The sequence below is a fragment of the Musa acuminata genome, chromosome BXJ3-8, assembly GCF_036884655.1.
Source record: "Musa acuminata AAA Group cultivar baxijiao chromosome BXJ3-8, Cavendish_Baxijiao_AAA, whole genome shotgun sequence".
Classification (NCBI taxonomy): Eukaryota; Viridiplantae; Streptophyta; class Magnoliopsida; order Zingiberales; family Musaceae; genus Musa; species Musa acuminata.
This window is the reverse complement of record NC_088356.1, coordinates 41802793-41822586: the sequence shown is the minus strand read 5'-3', so window position 1 is coordinate 41822586 and position 19794 is coordinate 41802793. Positions and strand designations below refer to the sequence as shown.

The 19794-nt window shown below is 42.3% G+C and overlaps 3 protein-coding genes across 4 annotated transcripts; 1 reads left to right on the top strand and 2 right to left on the bottom strand.

Annotated features, from left to right (window-relative positions):
• Positions 1-940: 940 nt before the first annotated feature.
• On the bottom strand, positions 941-10768 carry LOC135644745 (pentatricopeptide repeat-containing protein At5g59600-like). 2 transcript variants are annotated; one of them, XM_065162620.1, is made up of 3 exons: positions 10558-10768; positions 8188-10450; positions 941-1914 (listed from the first exon to the last, which is right to left on the bottom strand). In XM_065162620.1, the coding sequence occupies exon 2, from the start codon at positions 9583-9585 to the stop codon at positions 8209-8211; it is 1377 nt and encodes a 458-aa protein (XP_065018692.1). In that variant the 5' UTR covers positions 9586-10450; positions 10558-10768; the 3' UTR covers positions 941-1914; positions 8188-8208. The 2 variants fall into 2 exon arrangements, with proteins under 2 accessions (XP_065018692.1, XP_065018691.1); XM_065162619.1 differs by lacking the exon at positions 941-1914 and having other exon boundaries at positions 7993-10450.
• On the top strand, positions 9905-10297 carry LOC103995459 (uncharacterized). The gene has a single exon (XM_009416056.3). The coding sequence runs from the start codon at positions 9905-9907 to the stop codon at positions 10295-10297; it is 393 nt and encodes a 130-aa protein (XP_009414331.2).
• Positions 10769-17326: 6558 nt separating the features above from the next.
• On the bottom strand, positions 17327-18109 carry LOC135584607 (zinc finger protein 11-like). Its single transcript, XM_065161679.1, has one exon. The coding sequence runs from the start codon at positions 18107-18109 to the stop codon at positions 17327-17329; it is 783 nt and encodes a 260-aa protein (XP_065017751.1).
• Positions 18110-19794: the final 1685 nt, after the last annotated feature.

Genomic DNA, 19794 nt, shown 5'->3' with positions numbered 1-19794 from the left:
GTTGCGATGATCGCTATAATGGGGTTAGTGTAGGTGGTTCTACTTTGTGTTCCTCGATGAGGAGGATAGGAAATGGTTCATGGAAGCGATGCAAGCAAAAACGATGGACGTGGTTTAGCGAACGAAGTTTGATCTCTCTTGTTCGTGACTCAATAGGATTCTCTCGAGGCGCAAGGGATCAAGCTAGAGGATATTTATTATAGGTAATGCCTTGGAGGTAGTAATTATTATTGAACATGTACTTGTCTTTTAAAATACAAACTGTTATACAAAATTTTGATGTGCATAAAGTGAAAATACTAGAGAGCTAATCGCAAATTACAATGGAACGATTACGTAGTCTAGTGATTTGCTATAGGGGCCAATGAAGATTACTGATTTCTTTATATGCTCATTAATCTCTTAATCTTCGTTGAAACCACCTGTGTAATTTAAAATGGATAGGAACTAAAGTTAATCACTGGGTCAACACATGCTCTAAATCAGTAATCTTCATCTTTATTTTGATTATTGATAAACAACAAGAGTTAATCTAATATTTGGGTATGGTGAGAGGATTCGAGTAGGAAAAGACTATCCGTAAATGAAGTTATGGGACTTGTCATGATATGGAGCCATCACTATGTTACGCCGCATCAATCATGTTGAGCCTTGACGAGGACATAAGCATTTGAGTGAGAAAAATTATAACATCCCAATTAGTCTCATATTAGAAGTGACTAAGACTAAGATTGACATATCAATGTTTGATAAGTATAGTACTATTATCAACTTAAGCTTAAACATTTTAACTAGTTGTAATATGCTGTCTCCATTCAGTAATTCAGTAATTCATATAAGACATTCAGTAATTCAACAATATGCTGTCTCCATTAATATAAGATCTAATTAATATAAGACATTCAGTAATTCAACAATATGCTGTCTCCATTCGTTTGTGTAATAAGTGGAGGTTTATTACTATGTTTTCTTCGTCATTATTCAAGTGCATTGTTCTATTACAGCAGTATTGAAGTTAATCTTTGGTGAGCACAAAACTTATATTTGTTATGGTTTTCTGAAGTGCATGTTGGCCCCATAACACTATTCTTACAACCCTGTTAACAGAGGGATGGTGGTTTACATTCAGGAAGAACTGGCTTCATGCGTAGTACAGATAATTCACCATCCAGAACAAGGAGTTGATGGGCAAATTAATTTATGGAGCTTATAACTGCCAAAAGTGAGGGATTAAATATTAATTATGCTAGACTATTGTATAGAAGAGAGAAGATGGTCAACAGTCTCCTCTTTAAATAGAAATGTCACTGAAAAAAAAGGAGCAAGATTCCAGAATTGCAGTTCTACATTAGAGATGGAATGCATGTAGCCAAATGAATTAGAATAGGAGCAAGATGAGGCAAATGGTAAAAATGGAAGTTAAACCATAAATGTGGTAATAAGATTTAGTGAGGGAGGGAGAATGAATTGCAAGGGGGTTGTTTAATCACGACAAACCTTAGATGTGATACGACTGTGATGTTGTGAGCCTGGCTTAGATAAGCCATAATTAACTGGGAGGACTTTCTGATTGTAGACTAGGGTCATAGGAAAGGATGTAAACGCCAAATGCTTCAGCAGGTAGATTGTTCTAGAGTATAGCAGCTAGAACTAGAAGATTTTTTACTAGTCATACTAGTGGAATTGGTCTGAGATATAGCAAGTTAGTTCACCTTGTGCTTCATCCGGAGGCTAGTTTTGTCTTCATCTTGTAGTTGTATGGTGATGGAGCAGCAGCCATCACAACGTCAGACTTAACTCACCATGTTTGTCAAGCTGCTGCAAGAGCAGATGGTAGCTTACACGCATGCCTTTGTTTCACAGCACCAACAAATGTTACTCTCTCTTCAGTCCGAGTACATTCAGCAAGATTCCCTGAGAGAAACCAGCAGAAGAAATTATGCAAATTAAATCAAGAGTACAAACAATGAACGTTACATAATTCGTCTGACTCAGTTATCATGTTGAACCATTAAAATGATAAATGCTTAACTGATTTTGTGGTCTTCTTCACTCATAAACACAGCAAGAAACCAAGTATTTGAGAGTTTATTTCTCCTCAAAATGCTCATTCTTGACATTGACACTAGCAGGTTAACCAGGTATTCCTTTTAAAATTCACTTGAAATCTTCTTGTGCCAGAACATCCTTTGTCAATAGCTAGCCTTTTGTTAGCTCCTACTGTTGAGAATCGTTGCCTCGATCTGAAAACTGATCCTTATCGAAGCGTGAAACATCCAGAAGCATAGTTCTCCAGGTTTAATTGAGCATCTGTTGGGTCCAGCTCATATGTGGGCTTGGACAAATTGGGCCTATTGAGCCCAAATCACTGATTAAGGTGAAGTAAGACAAATTAGGGCATGCAGAGAAAATGCAGAGCAGCGTGCAGCGTACGTGCGCTGTGCAGAGAGAAAAGAAGAGAGAGAAATAGAGAGAGAAAGTAAGGTTTCTGAGTTTTCTGCTTGACGATCGGTGGCCAAACGTTGTCAGTTTCGGCCCAAATTTTATGTGGAGAATCCTTGCAGCAAACTCTACAATCCTAACGGTGTTGATCTGCGGTTTACCCTCTCTAAGGTACTTTCCTGCGATATCCACTCTGTGAGACCTAGAATTCTCTTTGGAGGAGATTCACCTATGTGATGAAGATATGGTATTCTTGAGCCAAGATCTATGTTCTTGATGTTATTCTGATCCTCTAGTTATTCTAGAGAAGACTTACTGTAAACCTGTTATCATCATTATTGATAGTGGAAGTTTGAGGTGGACTACGGTCCCGTGGTTTTTTCCACATTGGGTTTTCCACGTTAAAAAGATTTGGTCTCACTGTGTGATTGATTTATTGCTCTATTGTTTATGCTGTGCTGATTGATATTTTCATTTGGATATCAAGTTGGTATTTTGATGAGGAACCTATTTTGATACACAAAGAGGGAAAGAATTATTCCGCATTAACAGGTTTCTTCCTAACAAGTGGTATCAGAGCATCAGGTTGTTTGGTGCTAGTTTTCTTGTGTGATTGAAATGGAGCAGTCAGATGGTATGATTAAATTGAACTCATCAAATTATTCCACTTGGAGGCGTCTGATGGAAGATTTGCTCTATTGCAAAGATTTGTATAAGCCTATCAAGGTTAAAGATAAACCTTCTATTATGGACGATGAAGAATGAGAAGTTCAACATAGAAAAGCTATTGCCTATATTAGAAGATGGATGGATATAAACTTGCATGAGCATATTTCAGATGAAACCAGAGCTGATGTTGTTTGGCAAATGTTAGAAAATCTTTTTGCGAAAAAGACAGTGGGAAATAGAATTTCTCTCCTCAGAAGGCTTGTAAATTTGAAGTATAAAGATGGTGGTAACATTATTGAGCACATAAGCCTATTTCAGAGTCTTGCAAACAAGTTGGTTGCTATGAAAATGAATATAGATGATGAGATGCAGGGATTATTACTTCTCAGCTCTTTACCAGAAAGTTGGGAAACGTATGTGGTGACTATTTGTAACTCCACGCCAGAGGGGACTCTAACCATAGATATGGTTAAAGACAGTTTGCTAAATGAAGATGCAAGAAGGAAAGAACAGGGTGAATCTTCTTCTGGTGCATTTGTTACTGAAAAACAAGAAAGACGTGGAAGAAGTCATAGCAGAAATCCATATGGTTATAGAGGAAGATCCAAGTCTAGAAGAGATATCAAATGTTTTCACTGTAACAGACCAGGTCACATGAAGAAAGAGTGTAGGTTTTGGAAGCGAGAACAGAATGAAATGAAGAAAAATGAGAAAGAGACCAATACAGTTGCCGCTGAAGGTAATATCACTATTGTCTGTGATGAAGGTTGTGTTAGCCTTGTAGCTCAGGACAGTAATTGGGTAATTGACTCTGGTGCTTCATTTCATGTTACTTCTCATGGTGATTTCTTTAGATCTTACACTGCTGGTGATTTTGGTAATGTCAGAATGGGAAACAATGGTACATCTAAGATTGTGGGTATTGGAGATATTTGCTTGGAGACCAGTATTGGGAGCAAATTGATACTCAAAGATGTAAGGCATGTTCCAGATATTCGTCTTAACTTGATATCTACAGGTAGACTTGATGATGAGGGCTTTGCACATTATTTTGGTGAAAGTAAATGGAAACTCACTAAAGGTTCTCTAATTGTGGCAAAAGGAAAGAAGATTAACTCTTTTTATGTCATGGAAGCTAAGCTACACAAAGGAGAGATTAATGCAATTCGAAAAGGTGAAAGTATAGATCTTTGGCATAAGAGGCTTGGACATATCAGCGAGAAGGGACTTCAAACTCTTGCTAGAAAGCAGTTCTTACCAGAGTTGCAAGGTACATCTCTTAAATCTTGTGATCATTGCTTAGCTGGAAAAACACATAGAGTTGCATTTCAGACATATCCATCATCTAGAAGATCTGATGTTATTGATTTAGTTCATACTGATGTTTGTACTATGCAAACTAGAACTCTTGGAGGTGCTCTTTATTTTGTTACTTTTATTGATGACCATTCTAGAAAAGTTTGGGCTTTTGCTTTGAAATCTAAAGACCAGGTACTCGATGCTTTCAAGGAGTTTCATGTTAGTGTTGAAAGGGAAACTGGCAGAAAGCTAAAGTGTGTTCGATCAGATAATGGTGGCGAGTACAGGGGTCCTTTTGAGAATTATTGCAGGTTCCATGGTATCAGGCTTGAGAAAACAGTTCCTAAAACTCCTCAGCAGAACGGTGTGGCAGAAAGGATGAACAGAACCATTGAAGAAAGGATTAGGTGTATGCTTTCCCATGCCAAGTTACCAAAGTCATTTTGGGGGGAGGCTATGAGAACTACAGTTGATCTGATAAATCTTTCTCCATCAGTTCCTCTGCTAGGTGATGTTCCAGAGAGAGTATGGAGAGGAAAGGATATATCTTATAATCATTTGAGAGTCTTTGGGTGTAAAGCATTTGTTCATATTCCCAAAGATGAGAGGTCCAAGCTTGATAATAAGGCAAAAGCATGTATCTTCTTGGGATATGGTCATGAAGAGTTTGGGTACAGATTATGGGATCCAGTGAACAAGAAGATTATTAGAAGCAGAGATGTTGTGTTTCTTGAAGACCAATTGTTTGATGATGGTGATAATGTTGAGAAGCCAGAAACCTCTGTTTATATTCCTTGGAGTTTGGGTCCAATTCCTTCACCTGTAGTTCATGATGATCATGGGGGAGATGAACAAGAAGATAGTGGTGAGAATACCAGTGATGATACACCTACAGTTGATGATGCTGAACCAACTGAACAGGCACCTCTACCACCAGTTGAGATTCCATTAAGAAGATCCACTAGAGAGCGACAACCCTCTACCAGATATCCTCCACATGAGTATGTTATGCTTACTGACGGGGGAGAGCCAGAAACTTACCAAGAAGCTATTCTACATGAGAATAAGAATGAGTGGGTTAATGCCATGCAAGAAGAGATGAGATCCTTGCTTGAGAACCACACCTATGACTTGGTAAAGTTGCCTAAAGAGAAGAAAGCTCTCAAGAATAAGTGGGTTTACAAATTGAAGACTGAAAGCAATAGCTCACAATAGAGATACAAGGCACGACTAGTTGTGAAAGGATTCAGTCAGAAGAAAGGTATTGACTTTGAAGAAATATTTTCTCCGGTTGTGAAAATGTCCTCTATCCGAGTTGTTCTTGGTTTGGCTGCCCGCTTGAATTTAGAAGTTGAGCAACTTGATGTAAAAACAGCATTTCTTCATGGTGACTTAGAAGAAGAAATTTACATGGAGCAACCAGAAGGTTTCAAAGTCAAGGGAAAAGAAAATCTGGTATGTAAGCTTAGGAAAAGCTTATATGGACTCAAACAGGCACCTAGACAGTGGTACAAGAAGTTTGATTCCTTTATGATGAGCCAAGGGTATGATAGAACCACATCTGATCATTGTGTGTTCATGAAGAAATTTTCAGATGATGATTTTATTATTTTACTGCTATATGTTGATGATATGTTGATTGTTGGCCATGATGTTGAAAAAATTGAAAAGCTGAAAAGAGAGCTAAGTAAGTCTTTTGCGATGAAAGACTTGGGATCGGTGAGACAAATACTTGGCATGAAGATTCTTCGTGATAGGAAGAAAAGGAAGATTTGGCTATCTTAGGAGACTTACATTGAAAAGGTTCTTGAAAGATTCAACATGAGTAAAGTCAAAGCAGTTTGTTCTCCACTTGCAGGTCATTTCAAGCTGAGTTCAAAACAATGTCCTACAAGTGAGAAAGAAAAAGAAGAAATATCCAGAGTGCCTTACTCATCTGCAGTAGGCAGTTTGATGTATGCTATAGTTTGTACTAGGCCAGATATAGCTCATGCAGTTGGAGTTGTTAGCCGATTTCTCTCAAATCCTGGAAAGGAACATTGGGCAGCAGTGAAATGGATATTAAGATATCTAAGAGGTACTTCCAGGTTGTGTTTATGTTTTGGTAGTGATGAACCTGTGTTAGAAGGGTACACAGATGCAGACATGGCAGGTGATACTGATTCCAGGAAGTCCACTTCGGGATTCTTGATGACATTTGCAGGAGGAGCAGTCTCTTGGCAGTCTAAGTTACAGAAGTGTGTTGCTCTATCAACCACAGAAGCAGAATACATAGCAGTTACTGAAGCCTGTAAGGAAACTTTATGGATGAAAAAGTTTCTACAGGAATTGGGCTTGAAACAGGAAGTATATACTGTTTACTGTGACAGTCAGAGCGCCATTCACCTCTCCAAGAATTCAACATACCATTCTAGATCCAAGCATATTGATGTGAGATATCACTGGGTTCGTGATGTGCTTGAGATGAAAGAATTACAGTTGGAAAAAGTACATACCAGTGAGAATGGTTCAGATATGTTGACAAAGTCTTTGCCTAAGGAGAAGCTTGAAGCATGTAGGCGAAGAGCGGGCTTGGTACAGCCCACCATATGAGCTGGAGGGGGAGAATTGTTGGGTCCAGCCCATATGTGGGCTTGGACAAATTGGGCCTATTGAGCCCAAATCACTAATTAAGGTGAAGTAAGGCAAATTAGGGCATGCAGAGAAAATGCAGAGCAGGGTGCAGCGTGCAGCGTACGTGCACAGTGAACAGCGACGACGTGCAGAGAGAAAAGAGGAGAGAGAAATAGAGAGAGAAAGTAAGGTTTCTGAGTTTTCTGCTTGACGATCGGTGGCCAAACGTTGTCAGTTTCAGCCCAAATTTTATGTGGAGAATCCTTGCAGCAAACTCTACAATCCTAACGGTGTTGATCTGCGGTTTACCCTCTCTAAGGTACTTTCCTGCGATATCCACTCTGTGAGACCTAGAATTCTCTTTGGAGGAGATTCACCTATGTGATGAAGATATGGTATTCTTGAGCCAAGATCTATGTTCTTGATGTTATTCTGATCCTCTAGTTATTCTAGAGAAGACTTACTGTAAACCTGTTATCATCATTATTGATAGTGGAAGTTTGAGGTGAACTACGGTCCCGTGGTTTTTCCCACATTGGGTTTTCCACGTTAAAAAGATTTGGTCTCACTGTGTGATTGATTTATTGCTCTATTGTTTATGCTGTTCTGATTGATATTTTCATTTGGATATCAAGTTGGTATTTTGATGAGGAACCTATTTTGATACACAAAGAGGGAAAGAATTATTCCGCAGGTTTCTCCCAAAAGCACCCGATGTTCCTTCTCTTGCAAGAAAATTTATGTCAGTTAAGGTTCCTAACTTACGAAATTCTATGATGATTTCAGGTATAGAAAAGAAAGAAAGCTTAACCTGAAATGTAGCATTGTATACCCCTTTGTTTTGTCTTGTTAGAATCTTATTTCAACTTAACCGGATGCAGAACTGTGGGTTGAAGAATCCTGACCTCAAATCGAGGAGAAAGCCAGCACGCCTTCTGAGATATGTTACACAGAGTTGTGAGCGACGAATGAGAGACTCGACTCCTTAAACTTGCCTTCATCCAACTATGCTTCACAGATAGTTTAATTGCCCTCATGCAATGCTCTCATGTTCGTACATCATCGATGGTTTGCGTTGCGTCATCAAATGTACGATACTTCTCTTGCAAAAAGAAAAAAGAAAAAGAAAAAGCAAACATGTAATAAAAGCAGAGTTAGAAATACCTGTTCCCGGTTTTTTCCCTATTACATTTGCATCCAACTGCACCCCATCAACGTCCTCATCTTCCGTCGCTTAATTAGTTTCTTCACCTTGGCAGCATCTACTGTCCTCCCAGCATCCGCCAGAGCGCTCGACAGAAGCACGCAGCTCCCTGCGCTCTCTGGCTCGAGTTCTAACAAATGCGAAGCTGCCAGTTCAGCGAGCTCCACGTTGCCGTGCTTCCGACTCGTCGCCAGCAACGCTCCCCACACAAACGCGTCTGGCTCCATGGGCATCTCTGCGATCAAGCGACAGGCCCCCACGAACTCCCCAGCTCTGCCTAGCATGTCCACCATGCAAGCGTAATGCTCCAACCTCGGCTCTATCCCGTGTGCCTCCTCCATCAACCGGAACAAGCTCTTGCCCAGCTCCACCATTCCGCCATGGCTACAAGCGGAGAGAACCGCTGTAAACGTCAGATGATCTGGTTTCGCTCTCTCACCCTCCATCTGATCGAAAAGCTGGATGGCCTCGTGGCAGTGCCCCTGATTCGCGTACCCAAATATCATCGAGTTCCATGACACCGTGTTCCTCTCCTTCATGTCATGAAAGATCTTGCTCGCTTCAGCCACGAGGCCGCATTTGGCGTACATGTCGATTAGCGCACTGCCGACGTACAAGTCCCGTCCAACTCCCGCGACCAGGGCGTAGCCGTGAATCTCTTTCCCGCGTCTCAAATCCACCAGGTCGGCGCACGCCGGCAGAAGACTACTGATCGTCACAGAGCTCGGCCGGATTCCTGCAGTCTTCACCATGTGCCTAAAGATCTCGAATGCCTTGCCGTAGTTGAAATTGACCACCAACCCAGATACGATCGAGGTCCAGGAAAACGTGTCGGGATCGACCCCGTCGGACTGCATCGTCCTCAACAAGTCCATAGCTGTATCATCTTCGCCCTTGTGAGCGAACCCGAAAATGAGGGCGTTCCACGTTACGAGATCTGGTTTTACCCCCAGAGACCTCATCTTGATGGAGAGAACCATGGCGGCCTCTGCCGCGCCTTGGTGGGCGTAGCCCGAAACCACGGAATTCCAGACGACCAGATCCTTGTCAAGCGTTGCGTCGAACACATGGCGGGCGTCGGGAACTCGCCGGCACTTGCAGTACATGTCGATCAGGGCACTGCGGACGAAGGCGTCGCGGTCCAGCGAGGAACGGAGGGCGACGGCGTGCGAAGCTCGGCCGGCATCCGGATCGGCAAGGCGGGCGCAGGCTCGAATGACGCTGGGGAGGATGCAGCGGTGCGGGGCGAAGCCTTGCCCGCGCATCTGGTGGAAGAGGTGGAGGGTGCGGCGGTGGAGGCCCTGACGGGAGGAATGGTTGATGAGGGCGATCCATCGGCTGGCATCTGTCTTGGACATCTCCTGGGATATAACTGCTGCACCGTGGACTCATGCCATGGAGGGATGGATGGACGCAGAAGAGGAGTGACAGTTAGTCTGACCGAGACCAAGGCGGCCTCCCGTTTGGATCTGGGCAGGACTTGCTATATTATGTGAGGACAGCGGCGTCCATCGAACCAAAGACTCCTCTATCCACCTCACGTTCGCCGATCTCATACCGCAACCGAAGCCTTGGCATGTGGGGGGGTGACGACAAATATAACCTCTTCCTCTCGCCACCCGAGACCTTCTGACGCATCATCTTCTCCCTCGCATCCTTCCGCTCTCGTGATCAACCATGGAGGTCAAGATCCCGCGACTAATTGATACCAAGGCCGGCAACGAGCGCAAGAAGCCATCCAGCCGGCTCCAGAAGCAAGCACCGGCGACGCTGCAGCTCGACGCCACGAAGCGCAACACGGCCTTCGTGATGGGAGCCGATGACGCCGCTGCTTCCGCTCCCATCCCCTTGTTGTCCCCGCTCCTTCTGTCTCCTTCCCCGTTGTGGGACGCCGAAGAATCAAACTCCGCGGGGGAGGATAAAGGTGACGGCGGCGGTTCGCAGACGTCGTCGCCGGCGTCTCCGCCGGAGGGATGGCATCACCCGGCTCTGCCCGTGGCGGCGATGGAGCCCGCATCCCTGGTGACTAGCTTTGAGTTACAGTGCTCCATGGTGCACCATGTGCAATAGCTGGTTTGTTAGAAGACGCAAGCACCTCCCTGAAGGTTTAGACGATGTTGTAGGCGAATTTGTTTGATATTACTTTTTCCTCTTAATCCTTCTCGTTGCCTGTGATATTGTGATGCTGCCGCATCGGGCATCAGATGCCCTTTTGCTGTCGACCTGCTAGTAAAAAATAGATCCATTGAAGCTGTGGAATTTTGTGTGTTACAGAGGTAAAGTGAGTGTGCGGAATCAAGTGGAATAGAGAAACGGGACAGCGAGCTCACCATCGGAAAGAGCATCTCAGTGATAGGGCCGCGTTCCTCTGGATGGACAACCTCTCGATGGTGCTGTGGCTGATGATGTCGTCCTGCACCATCCTTGTTTCCCACATCTCGGATCTTCCCCTGGGAACTGTAATAAGCCCACAAGAGCTTCGAAGTCCCAGAATCGAAGAGAAAGAACGGATTACCGCCTGGATGTAGTTGAGCACGCTCTCCGGGGCTATAGTGGATAATGTTGAGATTTGATTCATTATCTATCTATGGTTATCATGATTTAGTGGTTACACTATAATTTCAATAACTACCTCAATCATGATCTGGTTTCAATAACTATCTCAATCTAGTAGTTATTTTTTACTCGTATCGTAGTATTCTGTTTTTTCTTTGTTGCTCCATCCCCAATATTTATGGTATCAAGAGTCTAGTGGTATTATGGCTTTTAACGGCAAAAGCTATGAATTTTGGAGTATCAAGATGAAGACTCTATTCAAGTCTCAAGATCTTTGGGACTTAATAGAGAATAAATATGCAGATCCAGATGACGAAATCAGGCTGAGGGAGAATAGAAAGGACTCAAATGCATTGTTCTTCATTCAACAAGCTGTACATGAGACGATCTTCTCAAGAATTGCAGCAGCGATAACCTCAAAGCAAGCTTGGTTAATACTTCAAAATGAATTTCAAGACTCATCAAGGGTAATTACGGTAAAACTTCAAACCCTTCGTCGTGAGTTTAAAATTTTGTTCATGAAAAGTAATGAATCGGTGCAAGATTTTCTTTCTCGAGTGACTAAAATTGTTAGTCAAATGAAATCTTATGGTGAACATCTTCCTAATCATATAATTGTTGCAAAAGTTTTGAGAAGTTTAACTCTGAAATTTGATCATATTGTTGCTGCAATTGAGGAATCAAAAGATTTATCTACTTATTCGAACTAATGGGTTCCTTGCAAGTACATGAAGTAAGGTTGAACAGGTCACTTGAAAAAAGTGAAGAAAAAGTATTTCAGATTAAGGGAGAGTCTTCTACTTCAAAAGAAGATAAAAAATCAGCAGGAAGATGACGTGGCAGAGGAGGATTTCGTGGTAGAGGAAATGAAAGAGGAAGGGGACACTTTGAAGAACAAGGGCAATCAAATTATGATCAAAAAACTCATTGAATGTAAGACTTGGAGATAACAAGCAAATCCAAGTGTAAGGGAAAGGAACAATTGATGTGAAGACAAATCAAGGGAAGGTAAAATACCTTGATAATGTTTTCTTTGTTCCTACTTTATCACATAACTTGTTGAGTGTTGGACAATTAGTAAATGATGGATATTCAGTAATATTTGATGATGGTTCATGCACTATTAGAGATAAGAAATCTGGTTTGATTATAGTAAATGTTTGCATGACACAAAACAAGATGTTTCCACTTGATGTGTCAAATATTGAAAGACATGCGCTTATTACAACTCAAAAGAATGAGTCTTGTTTATGACATTTAAGATATAAACATCTTAACATTAAAGGTTTAAAGTTGTTAAGCCAAAAATGAATGGTTTTTGGATTGCCTAAGATTAATACACTTGATGTATGTGAAGGATATATTTATGGCAAACAAAGTAGAAAACCATTTCCTATTGGAAAAGCATGAAGAGCATCTAATTGTCTTGAATTAATTCATACTGACTTATGTGGACCTATGAATACAAAATCATTTGGTGAAAGTCAATATTTTTTATTGTTTACGGATGATTATAGTCACATGAGTTGGGTATATTTTTTGAAATTGAAATATGAAATATTTGATAATTTTCGAAAGTTTAAGGCACTTGTAGAAAGACAAAGTGGTAGATATATAAAGACACTTCAGACAGATAGAGGTGATGAATTTTTATCTAATGAGTTTAGTTCTTTTTGTGAAGAAAATGATATTCACAGAGAATTGACAATACCATATACACCGGAGCAAAATGGTGTAGCTGAGCGTAAGAATCGGACTGTCGTTGAAATGGCAAGAAGTTTGCTTAAAGGAAAACATCTTCCAAATCAGTTTTGGGCAGAAGCAGTTGCAACAGCAGTTTATTTGTTGAATATTTCACCAACAAAGGCTGTTATGAATCGAACTCATTTTGAGGCTTGGTATGGTATGAAACCAAGTGTTAGACATCTAAGAATTTTTGGTTGTATTGCTTATGCTTTAGTGAATTCACAAAATCATCACAAGCTTGATGAAAAATCAGAGAAATACATTTTAATTGGTTATTCTTTACAATCGAAAGCGTATTGATTATATAACCATGTTAGTGGCAAAGTTATTATTAACAGAAATGTTATGTTTGATGAAAGGGCAAGTTGGAATTGGGAGACCAATAAAGGTGAAACACAAATGCAGATTCCAGTAGAACTAGACACTCCGCAGAATCAAGTGACAGATCCTACTCCAACAAGTTCATTGTCAGCCTCACCCAATAGCAGTTCAAATTCGGATTCCTCATATGAAACCCCTCCAAGAAATTTCAGATCACTAACAGAAATTTATAACTCAACATTTGCTTTGTTTATTTCAGATCCAACAACCTTTGAGGAAGCAGTTAAAAAAGAGGAATGGAGAAAAGCAATAAAGGAGGAAATCAAGTCAATTGAGAAGAATGAAACTTGGGAGCTAATGGATCTACCGAAAGAAAAGAAAGCGATTGGGTTAAAATGGGTGTTCAAAACAAAATTTAAATGCAAATTATTTAGTTTCACTGATAGTGATTGTGCAGGAGCTTTAGATGATCGAAAGAGTACTTCAGGCAAGTGGAGCCATAACAAGGAAGTATTGTGGAACGGATGAACAAGTTACGGATATTCGGATACCCTCACCAAATCACTTCCAGTTCGAAAGAATGTTTATTTTATGTCGCAAATTGGTGTATGCAACTATGAATCAAGGGGGAGTGTTGAGATTTGATTCATAGTTATCTATCTAAATGGTTATCATGATCTAGTAGTTATAGGGTGGTTTCGATAACTACCTCAATCTAGTAGTTATAGGGTGGTTGTCATTAGGTCCTATAAATATGACCGTAGTTCGTGTAGCAAAGTACACAGAGACAGAGACAGAGATAGAAACATAAACAGATAGATAGAGAGAGTCATTTGGTATCTTGTAAGTGTTCTTATTAATCCTCCTGTTTTTTAAATACTACATCAGTTTTCATGAGTCAAAAGGATTCTTTTTACTCGTATCGTAGTATTCTGTTTCTTCCTTGTCCTCCATCCCCAACAGATAAAATCGTCGCCGATCTTGCTGATGATGTCTTCCACCCCATGAACGGCCGGCGTCGAGGTTGTTCGCCATTTCCAGTGACCGATCGCCCCACCAGCGATGGAAGAATCCCTGAGAGAACCGATGAGAGGCGACGATTTGGGGAATGCAGGCCGTCCGCGAAGAGGATTTGCGAATCAGTGTTGGGGGTTATTCTTGGGATCTCCGCGAGCGGTGGGAAGGGGGAAGATGGTCTGTCGTTGAGGGAGGGCGAGCCACTAAGCGAAGAATTTAAATCGAAGGCGAGGGCGGCGTTGGAAAGGCATGCGCGCCAGATCTCGTCGGATCAAATTGAACCTAATGGAGCCGGATCGAACCAGATCGATACGGGTTATGCAGCATAATTTATAGGTTAGATAATTCGGGTCGGGTTCCGACAAATCCTTGTAGTTGGAATCCGACCCGCGAATTCTACTCGTAACGTGTGGGTATGCGTCGTAAAACAAAGGTCTGCTGTCCAAATTCCGATCACATATAATGATTACATTGCGTCCTTCTATTGGTTACTTTATACACTAAATCCATCCTCATGCCACATCACCAATTGGCACGCTACCGCCACGCTCACCATCCCACGTAGGACGGACTAGGGTCTCCGCCTCCGCTCATGGCTCTGGCACTCACCTCCCCCTCCTTCTGCCTCTATGGGAAACTTGAACTCAAGTCCAACAGGGCGACAACGACGACGGTCGCCGCCCAAACCAGGCAGAACCTCTTCAGCTTCGAGAAGCCAATGGGCGATGGCTCGTCGAAGGAGGAAGCGAAGGAATTAGATGGAGCCACAGACAAAACTAATCGTTTTTTCATCGACCTCCGCAAGATCTCGGATGCAAAGTCCCTCGTTTCGATCGTGAATGTATTAACATGTCCCTCTCCTATTTATATGGGAGGGAGGATGGATTTCCCTCAACAGAATAGAAGATTTCCCTCAATAGAATAGAGAGATTTCCTTATGTAGTTGGGAAAATCTTATTTGCTATCATGCTCCCGCAAGATGGTGCTCCTATCAAGGATATTAATCTTGGATCGATGCAAAGTAAACAGTTTATAAGGCAGAGGCTTCGTGAGTAGGGCAATAGTAGATCGTTATTGCTGCTGTTGCTATTGCAGTGACTACGACGGTGACGACGACGACTGCAGCAGAGAAGACAACTACAGCAATAGAGAAAGCTATAGTAATACTGTAGCAGAAGAAGAAGAAGTAGAGGATAGTAGCTTGGGAGAAGAGCAGATCATTGCTACTACAGCTATTGCGGTAGAGAGGGCTACTGCGACAAGGACGACGGTAGTGGCATTTCGTGCCTGGTGGCCCTTGTTCAGCTTCGAAGGAGGTCGACACAACGATCCTAGAGGACGTCCGTGAAAAACGCTGCACTACTTTGAGATAGAGTCGTGGTCCACGAGGCAGTAGGAGAAGGAGCCGAGATTTGATGGAGTCCAACGGGAAGACAGATCTACTTCGAGATGTTTAGAAGTTTTACGATGAAAGCTTTGATACCACGATAGAAAGAATAGAAGATAAGAAAATGGAAGATAAGCTTTATTGAAGAAGCTTTAGCTTAAATGTATTAAGCTATTCCTCTCCTATTTATACAGATTAGGGGGGGAGGATTTCTCTCAACAGAATAGAGAATTTTTCGGCCGGTGCTCGCATTGCTTGAGCACTCTTTCGTCAAGGATTCATCGTCCACGAGCTCGCCCGCCTCAACTTGTAAGGGTTGCACGTTAAGATTACTATAAGCTAAGCCCGCTAGTTCGTTCTTGGCACGTTGAGAAGGCCGTAATTTGATGTCCGCAGATCATTTCGCCGGAGGAGTCGAAGCGGGTGAACGCGGTGGAATCGGCATTCTAGGATGCGGAGTCCATTGCCAAGGCCATCGGACCCGCCACCAAGGTGGTGTCACCATCTGGGTCGCCGACTAAGGGGCCGTCGGCCGAGATCACCACCAAGCAGCCGCCTCCTCTGCCTTCGTCTTTGCCACAGCCTCCGCGTGGGCTCTTCTTGATTTCCTGAACGTTGCATGCACTTCCATGTGGTCTTCCAGTGAGTCAAAGAAGACACAGTTTACAACATGTTCTAAGTGGGAAGGAGGGGCAGAGAATCTACCACATACTCTGAAGTGTGAGATTTAATGCCACAAGTGTCTGTTGGTAAAACGTGTCTGTCTTAATAATTGCTTCATCAGTACACTTGATTCCATATTCTCTTCAGGCCTTTAATAAAACATTGACATGCAATGTATAATATGCCACAGTTGCAGTATTCTATCCCCTAAACAAAGGCTATAAGGTGTCACAGCATTGCCTAATCTCCCTTGATTAATACAACAGGACTCTCTTCACACACCCCAATTAGTCCTCATTCCTTCACCGAGTTGTATAAGCCCTCGTCCTCACAAACAAACAACTTCCCACCATGTGCTCACAAACACACACTCTCTCTCTCTCTCTCTCTCGCTCTCTCTGTACTTCCCTACTCAACTAGCTAGCCTTTCATGTCCCAACGAAGAACAGGACAAAACCGGTCTCCTTAATGACTCTTTTACTCGGATTCATCAGTAGATATAACTCTTTTCCCCAAGGCTCCTTCTCTACCCCAGTCTCTTCTGGAGTCCATTTATGTTGCAGCAGTGGAGATATCACTATCTGGAGATAGTGATATCATCAGCGTGCAATGACTAACACAATTATGATGTGATTCCATGGCGCTATTGGATTTGGAGCTTTGGAAAGGAAAGAAGAAAAGAACAGAAGCAAACAGATGGGTTGATGAGGAAGAGACATCTGATTCGAGCGCTGGAATGCTTCGTCAAAGGGAATAATCTGTGTACTGATGCATTTCAACTTTGTATATTCTAACACAGACTCAGATTTATTTCCAATGCTGGATTGTGTCAGTCAGTGAGCTTTTACTAGTCTGAAGAAAGAAATACTCAAGAAGAACAAATAGGAGCCGTTTTATTGTCCTGCACTTAATTGCCTGCAGAGATAAGGATTCGTTTTATTGTCCTCTGTGCTTAGGGTGACAAGACACTCAAAACAAGTAGACAACTCACAAGCTATGTTCTTCTTTCTTCTCTGATGCAATATATATGTGTGTGTGCAAGTATATACATATAGCGAATATGTGCATGTACACAATTTAGTCAATCTGCATTAAGACTAGGATATAAATTTCTTATTATGCTAATGTAGATCTTTCTCAAAACAACAACCAATGACATTTTCTTGTAATTCTTCTATTGCAGGCCTTTCTCAAGAAAAAAATAAAAGGATTATGTATTATAAATGATGTTATCATCAGGTATTCAAGGATCATTTCGAGCGCTTTGGTGGTGTCTTCTTGCAGACAATCGTTAAGACCATTGCAAGCAATCATCAAACCATCGGTTTGATGATAGAACAGGCAATTTTCCACAAGAAAAATGATTCAGATCTGAGATATTTAAGAACACAACAAAAGGATCTGAATTCCTACTTAATTTTGAGAGGGGCATCTCCAAGCCTAAGTTCAAGATCCAAGTCTTCGACTGTGATAGGATTAAGAACCTCAAATCGATCTTGTTGCTGCTCTGCTGAAGAGGCTCTCAAGAAGAAAGCAGGCGTTGGATGATCACATCTCCTTCTCTTCTTACGGTTGGCCTCCTCGTCACAGACTTGTATGTCTCTCCATCTCCGGAGACCAAACTCCTTGGACCCCAAATCCTCTGCCCTAAGCTTTAGTTCCGGCACAAGTAGTAGATCCAGAGGCGTAGTCGTGGAAAGAAGCGAGTACTCCTTTACGTCCTCCCGAGTGGTAGATGAAGAAAGGGAAGGAGAGAAAAGGGTGTCCTCGATCCAAATCCTTCTGGTGGTGACTGGAGCAGGAACCCTAGGAGACACGGGTGATGCTAGAACACCAGAACTAGGGTTAGGGTTAGCAGCAGCACCGAGTGCTAAGGGGCTAACCTGCGGTTGACGTTGTTCTTCTGCGGCTTCCTCGCTGAGGCTCGCAGATTCCCTGAGCTTGGCTCGATCCCTTCGGTGCACGTTCATGTGCCCGCCGAGAGCTTGGGCCGATCGGAATTCTCGTCTGCAGAAGCTACACGAATAAGATCTCGGCGGCCATACGCAGCCTCCTAAGTGGCCTGCGGTGTCTTCAGCGAAGGCCTTCTCCTCCCATGACTCGTTGCAGGCGGATCCAACGATGAGCCCGGGGATCTGAGTGCTGAGGCGAGGCCCCCTCGTCATCCGCATCCAATATCTTGCCTGCTCCATCGCTCTTCTTCCTGGATGAAGAGCTTATGTAGACACCGACGACTCAGCGGCTATGCACGGGTGCTTCCATGGAAGAGCTTGCAAAAGGTGGAATGTGGTTGTAGGTAAGAAAGGTGCATGAGAATCTATGGGAGCGATGCAAGCCTACAAAGTCTCCTCAAGGTAAGTTCTAAGCCCTTTTCTTTGTCAAGACGCTTCTGATTTCATCTGTGGAGTTTGTTCTCCACCCCCACCATCACCATCACCAGCGACTCGACGAGTGTTTTACTCAATTGTAATTGTAATTCAAGGTTGAATTCTCCCTATTCAAGCGTACAAAAATCAACAACAATTAAAGTCTCAAAAAACAACAACTATTCTTCGTAATCTTCTCAGAAAGCTACTACATCAATAATAGTCCAGTCTCTACTTTACTGCTCTTTTGGATTACGGAAAAGAAATGCGTATCAAATGACCTCGATTAACAAGCATCGGTTTGTGCTTCTGGACCATTACTTGGATCAAAGCTTCCTTGTACCGCATGAGGTTGGTTGGGGTCTGCATTTGCTTCTTCCAGATTAGGTCAATGACCGGTCAACTAAGTTTATCATGAAAGGTTGTCGTTAGAGAATATGTTATCTGCTTCTTAGTGTCATCATTTTCTATTGCTGTATATCTCTGTCAGCATGTGATAACCAGTGCGAAACAATTACTTCTTGACTGTATCACCAGGTGACAAATGCCTCACCAAACAAACATCATTTCACTAAGAAACCATTGCTTTGGTGATAGTGATAGGGCTGATACTGAAGCTGTTTAGTTTGCTGCTTCTGCAAGACAGATGAAATATAAGTGAGCGATCTCCAAATTCCATTTGAGAAGACGAATTAACAAAGGATGGTGAGGCCCTCCGTTCTACTTGCAAGCTCATCCTCAGAAGGGGACGGATGGTTACCTTTGTCCTGACTCTCTCTCTCTCTCTCTCTCTTCCTTTTAAGACATTTTCTTCAAAGAAAGTTCACAATGGCCTTGTTCTTGGTTTGGCACTTCTCGCTGAACGCATTTTGAGACGAAAGTTACTACTGCTAATTATTAAGAGCAAGTGCAAGATATGAATGCAGAAATAATAGAGCTGATTAAACTTGAAAATTGAATTACCATGGGACTGTAAACTCGACTGTTTAACGATCTACGATACGTGTTTATGGCGCATGAATTCGGCATATGTATGTGTGCTGGAGATATGTGATCTTCCTTTCATTTATCTCAACGATATTCCTGTGTGCGGAGACTCTTAATGATCCATAATGATCTCATCGAGGGACTCGTTACTGAATGTTAGGCGACCGTATAATCTTCTCTTTTGCAGAGTAGCCAGCCAGTAACGATGGTTGTCCTGCAAGGAACCCACAGGCAGAGATCGGCTACAAAACTAGGATTTAAGGTACATAATTGTTGGTTGGAATTTTTATTTTTCTTGTGATCCAGTTGGACTGGAATCAAGAACAGCTCAAAGCATTGAGTGCCTCGGTGGATGACACCAGATACTTGTGTTTCCATTCTTCCCCTACTGGATTTTGGATGCACTCTTGATGAATGAGTGACCATTTCTGCAATAATTTGTCTGACATGAGAGGTTTTATCATGTGGTATAAAGTGCTGATGCAGTAAGATTTTTGTGGTGGAAAGCAAGTTTTTATCATGTG

Excerpts from the sequence above, each read along its gene's own strand:
- LOC135644745 (XM_065162620.1), bottom strand. The coding sequence starts at position 9,585 with ATGTCCAAGACAGATGCCAGCCGATGGATCGCCCTCATCAACCATTCC.
- LOC103995459 (XM_009416056.3), top strand. The coding sequence starts at position 9,905 with ATGGAGGTCAAGATCCCGCGACTAATTGATACCAAGGCCGGCAACGAG.
- LOC135584607 (XM_065161679.1), bottom strand. The coding sequence starts at position 18,109 with ATGGAGCAGGCAAGATATTGGATGCGGATGACGAGGGGGCCTCGCCTC.